The sequence below is a fragment of the Balaenoptera borealis genome (genome assembly GCF_965194805.1).
Source record: "Balaenoptera borealis genome assembly, chromosome: 1".
NCBI lineage: Eukaryota > Metazoa > Chordata > Mammalia > Artiodactyla > Balaenopteridae > Balaenoptera > Balaenoptera borealis.
In genome coordinates this window covers 106,654,237-106,667,706 of record NC_138860.1, presented here as the reverse complement: position 1 = coordinate 106,667,706, position 13,470 = coordinate 106,654,237, and the positions used below count along the sequence as shown (strand labels likewise).

General features: G+C 38.2%; 1 protein-coding gene and 2 long non-coding RNA genes across 4 annotated transcripts in view; 2 read left to right on the top strand and 1 right to left on the bottom strand.

Moving 5' to 3' along the window:
* The first annotated feature begins 5,235 nt into the window (after positions 1-5,235).
* The window catches only part of PALMD (palmdelphin), a 53,692-nt gene continuing 45,457 nt past the window's right edge, over positions 5,236-13,470 (top strand). The window contains exon 1 of one of the 2 annotated variants that reach the window (XM_082384826.1): positions 5,236-5,719. In XM_082384826.1, coding sequence (XP_082240952.1) covers positions 5,675-5,719 — 45 coding nt within the window. In that variant the 5' untranslated portion in view covers positions 5,236-5,674. Of the gene's footprint in view, positions 5,720-9,937; positions 10,041-13,470 lie in introns of those variants that run through there. The other variant, XM_082384827.1, reaches the window with a different exon arrangement.
* LOC309626367 lies at positions 5,894-9,930 on the bottom strand. The gene is made up of 2 exons (XR_014243143.1): positions 8,975-9,930; positions 5,894-8,845 (listed from the first exon to the last, which is right to left on the bottom strand). It is a non-coding gene; the product is annotated as an uncharacterized lncRNA (long non-coding RNA).
* LOC309626453 lies at positions 8,808-10,041 on the top strand. The gene is made up of 2 exons (XR_014243202.1): positions 8,808-8,872; positions 9,938-10,041. It is a non-coding gene; the product is annotated as an uncharacterized lncRNA (long non-coding RNA).

Here is a 13,470-nt window from a genome sequence, read left to right as displayed (position 1 = left end):
GGGAATAAAATCAAGAGTGCATATCATGGCGGCCAAGTGAAGAAAGAAGGAAAGAGGAATCAACTCTGCCCAGTGCTGTGAACAGTTCAAGTAAGATGAGCACATGCACCATAGACGGTCTTGAAGCCTATTGCATTTTCCTCATTTAGCCTCTAAACCATAAAGCTCAAATTACCTAACAAAGAAATAGGCATATTGTCAACCCAGCTATATAGAGAACCCCAGCATAAATATAAACCAGTATCAGGAATCTCTTGGAATTTATGTGATCACCCCATTTACATACCTGTTTGTTACTTGCTTATAGCAATTAAATACCATCCCATACTAGAGAAGGAAAGGATGTGAAAGTAAGAGTCAAGGGCAACAAGAATAGAGACAGACTGGTTATCACATAACAAATCTGAGAATCAGGATGTTTTTAATGATTCTTTCAGAGATACAGAGGTTTCAAAGAACAGTGTAGTGATCATAGGGATACAATTATGGAACTGGATATGAAATTGTAAAGGGGTGTCACTACTACATGGGAGCCCGAGTACCTGAGTTCTGATCATTTGTTCATTCATCTATCCATACTTCACACGTTGGTTAAACATCTACTGACTATGAGAAGGAAACTCTCTCCTTAGGCAGACACTATTTCTGACCTCCAGAAGTCTGAGAAGTCATAAAGAAAGAAGGGAAGAAAGAGAGAACAAGAGAGAGAAGGGTCAGAGGGAGAGCACCCACTTTTCTAATGGGATCTGGCTTCAGAAAGGCTCTAGAAAATCTTTTCACATATACATCTTAGAATTATTTACTTCCTACCCTTGGTTTCCTTCAATGTTCTTCCTGCCATTATTTTATTTGGATTTTATTTCTCTGTGGTTTGCAATCCAAAATCTCTAATCTAAGGCTCTGTTTTGCCCATAATTTGGAACCTATAAAATTCTCATGCTTCTGTCTAATTTAACCCTCTTACTGAAATTTCTTTTGGATTTCTCCCTTATAAATCATTCCCATTGCCATCACCCTTGGGTTTTTAAATATTTGTATTAGCACCTTAAGTACTACTCCACTTACTTTGTCCTACTTATTCATTTACTCCTTGGCCTCCAGGCTCACACCTGAAGGTTAGAAAAAGGCCTGGGCACCCTTCCTTTTACAGAACATTGGCAATTTTTTAGGCTCTATCCACAAGCACTCATATTTCATACTTCCTACCTTCCTAAAAGATCTTCCTACCTAATCTTTCCCTCTTCCTATATGTTCTGAAAAGAGTTGACAGTTTTATTCTTCTGAAATACGAAATTGATCTTTCTTCACCCACTCCCCTAATTCACTTTCCCTGAACATCAAATTCTATGTATGGATATATATTTCTATCAGTGTTTCTATCTAATTCTCCTCTCTGCCCCAGGTAAGGACAATTTCTTTTCTGGTCTTTGAATACATTGTATTTCCCTCCCTCTGACACTTAGAAATGACTTCTCTGCTTTTAAGTTCTGCTTTCTCCCTGTAGTAGCTTTCCTGCAACTCACATTAATTTTTATCTTCTTCAACTTATTTTGCACTTACTTTTTGTGCCATACACCACTATTACTAACCACGCTATACTATCCTGGTCTCAATTAGTGCAATAGTCAGCACTACGTTTTATCAGAATACAGTGACAGTTTGTTTACTATTCTTTTGTCCTCTAATTGTTTCAAGCCTATGTCTTACCTCTCCAACCAGAAAGCAAATTCATTTTAAGAAAACGCACTGTCTCAGAAGCTCTTATGTCTCTTAACTCCTAATGTAAGCTCAGGTAATGGACCGTAACTTTTAACTCTTGCCATCCTCACTTACATTGGTTGGCAAACAACAAAATAGTTAGTAAAATTACTTTAATAAGATAATTGAGAGCAGATAGAGCTCTATTGTGTATCTATTTTACAATGACTGAATTTGGTCATAAATATATATTTAACATTGAATAAATACTAGTTCACTAGATTATGCTGCTTTGTGGACCATAGTTCTAGATATTTTGTGATCCTACTTATTACCAGAGATAAAATAAATTTTATAAATCCAGATGAGCCGTCTTTCCTGAACTCTAAACTCATATATCCAATTGTCTATTCAACATTTCCACATGATAACTAATCCACTTGTCCAAAACTGAGCACTTGGTATCTACCCTCTTCCTCAAAAAAAAAATTATTTCACAAGTTCTGTATCTCAATTGATGGCAACTTCCATTTGCTCAGTCCAAGCATCTTAGAGTTATCATGAACCCTCTCTTTCTCTCAAACCCCATATCCAGTCTCAGGAAATACTATGGGTTCTACTTTAAAATATATCCACAGTTCAACCAGTTCCCACTACCCTCATTGTACCACCTTGGCTCAAGCTACCATCATTTCTCAGCTGAATTACTGCTGTAGCATCCTACCTAGTCTCCCCGCTTCCATCCTTGCAAAACATGCTAGGTTATGTTACTTCTCTGCTCAGAACACCTCAATGGCTTCTTACCCCACACAGAGTAAAAGCCAAAGTCCTTACAATGGCCTAACAAGACCCGTTCATGGACCGAGACTAGTTACAATTCCAATCACATCTCCTGTTATGCTTCCCTTCAGTCCCAGCTGTCTAACCATACTGGCCTTGCTCCTAAAACATGCTAGATAAGAGTCCACCCAAGGCCCTTTGCACAGGCTTTTCCTGATCGGCTCTTCCCACTGCTATCCTCATGGCTAAGTCCCACCCCTCCTTCAAGGCCTTGTTCAAATGCTCCTCTCTCATTGAGGCTACCTTAAGAGCCCAATTCTAAACTGCAACTTGCCACCCATTAGAGATCTTTATTCTCCTCCCTTGCTCTATTTTCTTTCCACAGAGTTTATCACTGTGGCTGTCATGAGAATGTGCCTCTCAGACATCCAACTATGGGAATATAATCGATCAGGGATCCCAGCTGTTGTACTCTGAAATCCATCCCTGTATTTGCATCAAGACCGTGCCTCTCAGGGGTTACTCCCAGCCACTGATTGAGTCTGGCAGGAATGCGAAAACAGGCTCATTCCTCGGAGACACAGGACCTCTCTGGAGTGCTCCAGCACTCTCTGATGGCCTTGCCGATCCTCCTTACACTGCACTGCAGGTTGGGCTGTTTTCACCCAACTTTCTCTCCCTCTCGCCTTCAGTCTGGTCAAATTTGCACCATGGTCTGACCACTCTCCCAGACCTTCCCAGCTCCAGCTTTTGCTGCTTACCTCCCCATTTTCTCTCATACTGTCATTCTCCTAATAAAATCAAACACATTTAACCCATCTTGGCATTTGTTTTTCAAAAGGACTCAGACCAACATAGTCATCTTCTCACCCCCTATATTTTGCTTGTTTATTATATTTATCTTTTACTGCCTACTAGAATATAAGTTCCAGCAGAGCAGGAATTTTGTTTATCCATGTATCTCAAACATCGAGCACAGTACCTGACACATCATAGGTGCTCAACAAATATGTGCAGAATAAATGGATAACACATGCTGAAAATTAGCAATTATTAGTATTATCAACTAAATAAATGAATAAACACATGATGATCCCAATCAGTTATTACAGTTTTGCTCCCTCCTAAATTCCCTGATTCTCTTATTTAATCTAGTCCTCCCCTTACACTAGAAAACACTTGGGTTCTCCCATTACAGAAATGAGATTTAAGAGGTAAATTGGTTTTAGGAAAAGATCCAGACTAATAATTGGATGGCTGCCATCTGTTCTGAGCAGCAAACATGCAATTCTGACTGAGATATTTATCACTACCGCTCTCTTGTCTTTAATTTCAGCCAGGATCTGCAGATAAACAAAATCAAAAATTTTAAAGGTTTGATCTTTTAAGCTTAAATATTCATCCAATAGCAATCAAGCTTGGCCCACACCTGGTCAATTCTCCCATTCTCTAGTCTCCCTAAATGTCCCTTGAGGATGTATGAGTAAAGACAAACTACACTCATGTATGACTTCAGACTGTGGAAACTGGCGGGGTTCACCTTAGGGTTCTATGGTAGGGTGACTTTAAATGACAATATGGGGAAATCTTTTCTCACTAGGGCCACAAAGGTTACCCAGAGGAGATCCCTACAGAGTTCTAACTAAGGGGTTTATACCCAGCTCTAAGTGTTCTGGGAGCTAGATGGAGGAGGAGGCTGGGGGCCCAACTCTTTCTCATAACGACTGATGTAACCTTCAGCCTGTGTTTCACCTTGCCCTGTTTCTTGGGCAGAACTGATGAATGGCTATTAGAAAATCCAGGTTCCAATCCTGGCATTGCTACTTATTACCTGTGTGACAAATTACCTCTCTGAGCCTCAGTTCCCTAATTTTTAAAATAGGGCTGATATCTGCCAGCACTTTGTAAGATAAATCCAACGTAAAGCATTTGCCTATAGCGAGTACTCAACAAATGTTAGCCATTATTATTACTGATATCAATAATGCAAAGGAAATTAGAACATCTGTTCAATGTGTGGGGTGTCCTTTTAACCTCTTCAGCTGAATGTTGATATGAAGGTGCTTGATAGCATCTAAACATGTAACAATGAGGTAGATGGTAATTAGGATTTATTACATCAAAATTTAATTAAAGAAATGGTAGGGGAAAGAAAACAAAGTCAGTCATAAAGCTTCCCAGCCTCTGCTTTGATCTAAGAGTTTCGCTGGGCTTGACTTCCCCTTTCTAAAGGGCCAGGGAATACTCACATGGTGTCGGACTACATGAGTTACAGAATGTCTCATCACACTTTCAAAGTCTCACTCCTTTCTCTTGCATAACTGGTGAGGTCAAGATGGGCAACTTCCTGAGTGTCATTGCTGAATAGGATCCAAGAAAGAACTGCATTCCGTAGAAATCCAAGACAAGAAATAAGGGAGGGTGGTACCTGACATTTAAACCACACTGAACACAGCTGGTGGACCAAGTTCTTAACAGAGTCACGTTAATGCCTTTGATTTCTCCATGACCTATAGATTCCAAAATTTGAAACAAACTGCTGAAGTAGGAGGGGAAGGGCAGCCTGATGTAAATTTACCACTATATTAAATTCTAAAGTTACTCTAGAATTTTGTATTCTTATCTAAATGCAATTAAAGGAAGAAAGGCAAGCAAGTGACTTGGCCCAGTCAAGGTAAGGCTTTGTCTTTGCATCTCTGGAGGACAGTACAGGTAAACAACTTTGTACAAATACACACAGACCCACACACGCAGAGATCTGGTTGTGCGTGGCTAGAGCAGAGGCTGATCAAGCGCTCAGTGCATGGGCTTCTAGTGCTACTCCTAGCAAAGAATGAATTGGGTAAGGAACAGTTAATAAGAAAATGTGCCTCGCTAACTGTGCACATGACAACAAAGAGCTGGCAGCTCCTGAAGGAAAAGGGCTTGTACGGCTGCCGTTCAAACTTGTCAGTCAGCCCGTGCCGGCAGCCTCAGCGGCTGCTTCCCCAGCATACGCTCGTTACATGTGTCTGGCCTGATCTGTACATCTGCTCAGAGACGCTCCTGCCGGGTCGGGGATTTCTGCTTTTCTCCACCGCTGCCAAAGCGGATTTCTCCCTGCTTCTCTGTCACCTCCACTCCTCTCCCCCAGGAGGCTCCTGCTTGATGGTAGTTTTGGACTTCCCTCACTGGCTGCCTGTCCTTGACTTCTAGAATGGAAGAAGCTGAGCTGGTGAAGGAGAGACTCCAGGCCATCACAGTAAGTCTTGCATGCAGTTATAACTCATGGAGGAGGGTGCTTATACGAACGACAGACGCATTGCTAGCTGCCCCTGCCGCTGAGCCCCGTAAGTGGAAAAACAGAACTGTCACCTTTCATGGACGACAAGTCTCTGCCACTCTCTTAACCCTGGTGACCCGCTGTAACTCTTGGTTTTCCGAACCTGAGTACAGGGCAAATGTTCTTGATTTCCACAAAAACTGTGCCTATGTTTTAAATAGCAGTCAGAAGTTTTTAAGGCAGTTTGATTAACCTTCTATGTACCTTAAAAAAATGCAGATTTTTCCTTAAATTTATATTCAACAAACAATAGATCAAAAAACAGATCCCTAACTTGGAAACTTTTTTAAACAATTAATTCACCAAAAAGTTAAAATCTTTTAAAAGGAGGAGAGAAAAAGAAATAAAACAAATGACTTGAAACTTTTTATTTGTAGTTGTGGAAGTGTGCCCAGAAAGCCTAACAAAATTAAAATGAATGTCGTCGTACTTAAGCTAAACATTAAACAAGAGAAAAGTAGGTAAAAGCATGTATCAGATTAATTCTAAGATATCAGTTTCCAGCAGAGTCACAAACTGAATAAGATCCTGATAAAGGAATGCAATGCATGCAAAGCAATGGATTTGGAAAATATTTCGTTAATACCGAGAAGGAGAATAGTGCATTTTTTATGTTTGTTCTGGGAAAGAGTCAAAGTGTGAAATGAATTACTTTCCTTAAATGATCCAGCTTTTTTTTTTTTTAATTTTCCAAAATCCTCTATTTGGCAGTAACCTGGAAATCTCTGGCACAATCACTTATCATTAGCTACAACTTATAATTTTTTTAAAGAAAAAACACTTTGGAAATCAACATTCCAGTTTTTCAGCATTTTCTGCCACTGAAATTAACCATCAGGAGTACTTTTTAAAAACTGATGCATAATATCACAGATGAGGATTTATTCATTTTAATGTATATTGGACATTACTATCTATAAAAATAACTCTTCATTGCCTTGTGAAAAGAAAACTGATGCAAAATCAGGGTGGGTAGAAAGATATTACTCTTTGCTCTTCAAAGTCCCATAGCATAAATTATTACTATGCTAAGCCCAATTTAGAATTTTTATTAGAAGGATACAATGTTTCAGTTCCACCCAGAAAGATGCAATAACTTGAAATATTTTCTCAGCCAGTGGGTAGGAACCAAAAATCCACAGATAAAATTGGCACTTTTCCATAAGACAGTGCTCTCGAAATGTCCAACTTCTAATTAGTACATTTTGCTTTCAGAAAACCTTGGTTTGGATTATTGTTTGTTTTGCTTTGTTCTTTTTTGTTGTTAAACTCAGCCACCATTTCAGCTGTCCTGCTTTTAGGGACAGGCACTGGGCCCTGCTCTGTTGTTTTTGGCGTGGGCCTTTTAGGTTACAGCTGTTGTCTAAAGGTTACTGTATTAGACTGTGTGAGTTGTGTGGGCACAAGCTCCGCTTTTCCTGATGCTTCTGTCTCCTAATTAACTAAATTGAATCATGTATCCAATGAAATCCACAAGTATCCCCTTGTTCCGCATTTTCCTTTTTTGAATCACAGCCCACCCTTGCTTCCACCCTTTTTACACCCGGTGCACCTTACAACTCGTACTAAAGCAGCATGTGTTCTAAAGGTATGACTGCATACAGTTATTCAGGAAAACTAGGAATTTTCACTGAGGGTTCCAAATGCAAATAGAGCTAGAACAAAAGTCATAATGCCTTAAATGCCTTACAAGCAGACAAGAGAATAAATAGGTTCCTGAATATACTGGTGTGCGCTTTTATGATCATTTAAAAAATAAAATAAAATAACAACGACTTTTGGGAATATTTCATTAGCTTAACCATATCCCATTAGAAAGAATTAAGCAAATCTCCAAAATAAAATCACAAAGTAATTCTATTTTGGAAGTAAGATACTTGTATAAAGATTGTAGAGAAAAAATTGAGAAGAGTTTATGGGAGCAAATCTCCAGTAGCGTACACCTCACCAGACTAAGTCCAGTCACATTGGTCACCACCTAAAAGGAAAAAATGGAGCAGTGGTGTGTCCATGGAAACAACACATCCACTCATCTCCCTCCCGGACACCCTGGGAAATGCCAGCTTTCTCCACCCTTGCCTTACGCAGGAAGCCACCTCAGCTATTCCCCTTCCCCCTGGGGAAATGAAAACATACAGTGTCCAGAGAGTTTGCAGGGATTGTTTCACTTTTGGAAGTACTTAAAATCTTCAAAATCTCTGACCTAGACTAAAACTCAGAGACAATATCCTCATTTTAACTGTTTTCCTCTTATTTCCCTACACTGAAATAATTTTTACATACTTTAAGAACAAAATCATAAGACAATTGCCCAAAGTAACCCAACACAGCAACTCATAGGCACTTTGTTAGAAAAAATAAAAAAACTTTTGACAGTCTAAGAAAGATCTATTTGATTTTTATACTAAACTTTATCCCTCCAATTCCTGGCTGTGAAATGAAATAATCTTCACTGTTATATTTATTCCACATGATTTTGAGCGCCCAAAAAGTCATTATTTCCACTGCAAGGAATTTAAAAAACAAATGTATATGCCTATAACTTGACAGAATCAAGTGCCAGTCTTATTGTTCCTCTTTTTAAAAAATCAGATTAAGCGTAGTAAGTAGATGGAATGTGCCACCAGCCTCTCAAACTGAAAACTAAATTACTGTGACGGTGCCATTCATTTCTCATATCAGTAAGTTGAATTTTAGATTAGTCAGAAGTCCTTCTCAAAGACTAAGAGGGGGAATTCCCTGGCGGTCCAGTGGTTAGGACTCTGCTTTTCACTGCCGAGGGGGTGGATTCGATCCCTGGCTGGGGAACTAAGATCCCGCAAGCCACAGGGCGAGGCCAAAAAAAAAAAAAAAAGAAAGAAAGACTTAAAGAGAATAAAGACAAAATTATGAAAGTACACAGAAATGATTGTTTAAAAGAAGGCACCTCATTTGGGTATACCAAACATGGGTTATATTTTGCACACTTACTCTCATGTTTCTCCTTCATTACTTTATCCATGTACAGGCGTACCTCGGAGATATTGCAGGTTTGGTTCTAGACCACTGCAATAAAGCAAATATCACAAAAAAGTGAGTCACACAAATTTTTTGGTTTCCCAGTAGAGATAAAACTTATGTTTGGACTGTATAACATAATGCAATAGTATTATGTCTAAAAAATAACGTACCTACCTTAATTTAAAAAGACTTTATTGCTAAAAACTGCTAACCATCATGAGTCTTCAGCGAGTTGTAATCTTTTTGCCATAGTAACATCTAAGATCACTGATCACAGACAAAGAAATACTGTATGTTTTCACTTATATGTGAAATCTAAAAAATAAAACAAACAAACAATTATAACAAAACAGAAGCAGACTCACAGACACAGAGAAAAAACTAGTGGTTACCAGAGTAGGGGGAGGGGGGAGGGGCAAAATAGGCAAAGGGGATTAAAGGTACAAACTATTAGGTATAAAATAAATAAGTTACAAGGAGGTAATATACAGCACAGGGAATACAGTCAGTATTTTACAATAAATTTGTATGGAATGCAATCTATAAAAATATTGAATTGCTAGGTTGTGCACCTGAAACTAATATAATATTGTAAGTCAACTATACTTCAATTAAAAAAAAAGACTGATCACAATGAAAAAAAAAAACAAAAGATCACTGATCACAGATCACCATAACAAATATAATAATAATGAAAAAGTTTGAAGTATTGCAACAATCAGCAAAATGTAAAAGTGATCAAAGGCTGTTGAAAAAACGGCGCCAATAGACTTGTTCCACACCCGGTTGTCACAAACCTTCAAACTGTAAAAAAAAAAAGAAAAAAGCAGTATCTATGGAGCGAAATAAAAGTGAAGCACAATAAAATGAGGTACACCTGTACCAACTCTTCACTTACTAAATTAATGGTCAAAGTATATCTTAGCCAAAGAGTTTAGTTTTCAACTCTAAGTGGAAAACAGGGTACTTCAAACTAATTAAATATTACATTGATTAAAAAGTCTCTTGAGGCTTAAGTTAGTACATAGTGTTTTAACAAATAGCTGATTTTGATACAAAAGGAGAGCTACCGAAGTAGGCTAGCGATTTGAAACGCGCTTTGAGTATCACCGGAACTGACAATACCAATGTCTCCAGCGTTCTCGGGAAGAGTGAGATGAAGGACTGAAAGAGTTATCCCTACAGAGCTCCTCTCTGGAAGTAAACATGGTCCACACCAAAGAATGATGAAAAGGCGCAGGTAAATTTCCCTCAGAAGTAGCAAGATCCCCTTATGACCAGCAATATCCTATACTGCTCACATCCTCCTCCACAAGGAACACGTTTTCTTATCTCCACTCCGATGGTGACATTAGAAAATACTGTTACTAAATAACATGGGGAGACTCAGACTGGAAAACTCCTAGATCTTAAACTGGCTAGAGATCATAGATTCACAAAAACAGTACTGTTTGGGGTGGGGGGGGTGAGCTCAGAATTCTGAAAACTAGAATCAATGTACAGAGAAAAAAACAGCTGAGGAGAAAATGGGATAAGAATAAAGCTGATATTTTTACTCTTATCAAAGCTTAACCTTTAATGTTAGAAATGCATGTTATCCACTCATTCTCTCATTCCCTTTATTCAATTCATGGTTATTGAGCACTTACTGTGTGCCAAACCTCATGCATTCACATTAAAATAAGTGAAGAAAAGGGAATCAGGAGTGTCAGGAATGGTATGGGATGGGTTGCAATTTGCAGTAGCATGGTCAGGAAGGGCCTCATGGAGAGGGTGACATTTGATCATAGATGAAGGAGGTGCGCTTGGTCAAAAGTGAGACAACAGCAATAATCACAAGAACAAGCACCTGCCTAGGATCCATTTGGTAATGAGCCATTTAAAGGCCTGATGCTGGAATCTGAGCAACAGATTTGCCGGCCAAATCTGCTCATGACGCAGAATTATCAAGAGCTCTCACATTTCCCCGGATCCACTCCCTATTTTGTTCCACTCCCAAGGAATTTTTTCTAGACTTGTAAACATAGGAATGTAGGAGGTAGAAAGCTCTTTATATACAACAGAAATCTACCCAATACAGAGACCACTATTAAAACAATAACATAAATACACACAGGTTCTATTAATAGTTACTTCCTTAGCACATGTTTCCTCTCACTAGACACCCCACCTCATCTCGTTCTCTTTTTTTTCAATATCTGGGATTTTCTAACAGTTAATAAAACAGTTAATGACCTCAAAGCAGGACCTGCTACATAATTTGTGAGGCCTCGTACACAATGAACATGTGGGGATCCCTGTTCAAAAAGTGATCAGAATTTCAAGGTGGTAACAGCAGAAGTTTAAAAGCATTCAGACTAAGCACTGGACCCCTCTGAGCATGGTACCCTCACGTATGACTTCACAGGTCACATGTCCAAGAAGCCCAGGCTGGCCAGGTACATTTTTTTCCCTGTTCATTCTTCCTGTACAAATGAGAGCGTGAAAACAAGTGCAAGCCAGCCTGGATCTTGACAGAAGTTAGACCTTAACATGTGTTTGGATTGCTGTGTTATTTAGAGCTCTAAGGACTCCTTAAAGTAATAATGACTAAAAGGAAGCATAATGAACCATTGTTCCACTGTACCTCGTCATTAAGACAAAGTTACGGGAAGAGTTCCCAATTTGTCATGAGCATCCCAAGACATTCACATAAAGATGGTATGTGGAGATACAGGAATCTCCTAAGTAAAGATGTCCTGTGCCACTATATTCAAACAATAAAGCCTCCGCACAATTTTCCACAGTGCTATACTGAGATTACATGTTTCTTCCAGAGAGGGAAAGGTTTCTTCAAACAAAAGTACTATGCCACATTTCTTTGCCAAACATAATAGCCCACCCACAAAGGAGACCATGTGATGAGGTATAATAATTTTGATAGCTTATTAAGGAAACTGCCTTTTGATAACCAGGAGTGGTTTTTCCAGTGTGCTACAGAGTGATAATGCTACTTTGCAAAGCCCTCTACTGACAAGGATCCCCATGAACTTTCTCAACATTACTAGATGGTGAAAAGGAAAAGCTGCTTCTTTAGAAAACTGTTATTAAAACAAACCAGAGAGTAAGTCTAACAAGAGTCTAAACAAGTACAGCATAGTTCAGGCTAAAACCAAAACAGAGCTTCCACTTCCTAATCTAAAGTTTCAAACTACCTAGCTTCTCTTGAAATAAAATAAGAATATTTTAATTTATTAATTTATTTAATTTATTTAAATGGCAGTGGTGTCATTCTGGGAAGTTCAAGAAGTTTCCTCACCAGCAACCCTGTGACATGTCTATTTTTCTAAAACACCATAGGAGCAGTTTGAGTGAGATCTGAACTTAATGGCTTTTATGTAAAACCCCAGTGACTGGATTCACTCTAACCATTTCAGACATAGAGCCAGGTTATTTTCTGAACCTCTGGCTTCTGTCTTAAGCATCAAGTTTTCAATGTGTAACTGCATCGATGATTGATATGGGGTGATACAACATGTTAAAAGGAGCTACAAGAGCTACTCAAAATCAATCTATGCTAACAAATATAGATATAAAGACATATCCTAAGCACAAGAATTCTGCGATTAAAAATAATAATAACACCAAACTCCCAGTCCATCCCTCCCCCACCCCCCTCTCCCTTGGTAACCATAAGTCTGTTCTCTATGTCCATGAGTCTGTTTCTGTTTTGTAAATAAGTTCATTTGTGTCACATTTTAGATTCCGCAGATAAGTGATATCCTATGGTATTTGTCTTTCTCTTTCTGACTTACTTCATTTAGTATGATAATCTCTAGGTCCATCCATGCTGCTGCAAATGGCATTATTTCATTCTTTTTTATGGCTGAGTAATACTCCGAGGTATATATGTACCACATCTTCTTTATCCATTCATCTGTTGATGGACATTTAGGTTGTTTCCATGTCTTGGCTATTGTGAATAGTGCTGCTATGAACATAGGGGTGCATGTATCTCTTTGAATTATAGTTTTAGGAGTTTGGAGTTAGTAGATGCAAACTATTACATATAGAATGGATAAACAACAAGGTCCTACTGTATAGCACAGGGAACTATATTCAACATCCTGAGATAAACCATAATGGAAAAGAATATTAAAAAGAATATATATATATAAACCGAATCACTTTGCTGTACAGCAGAAATTAACACAACATTATAAATCAACTGTACTTCAATTTTTTAAAAAAAGATGGAAAAAATAATAACAGTTTGGGGTTAACATATATACATTACTATATATAAAATAGATAACCAACAAGGACCTACTGTGTAGCACAGGGAACTATCCTCAGTATCTTGTAATAACCTATAATGGAAAAGAATCTGAAAAAGAATATATATATATATATATAACTGAATCACTTTGCTGTACACTTGAAATGAACACATTGTAAATTATACTTCAATTAAAAAATAAAATAATAATTAACCTATTCTTGGGTAGCATTTAGACTATAAAAATAAAAATAAAAACTTTCACATTCATTATCTCATTTGTCCAAACAGTCCTATGAGTAGTTTCAAAAGCAGATGTTGCCATCCCCATCTTATAGGTGAAAAACCTAAGACCAAGGAAAGCTAAGGGATTAGTTAAATAGTAGAAAATGGCAGAGTCTCTGCTCATGAC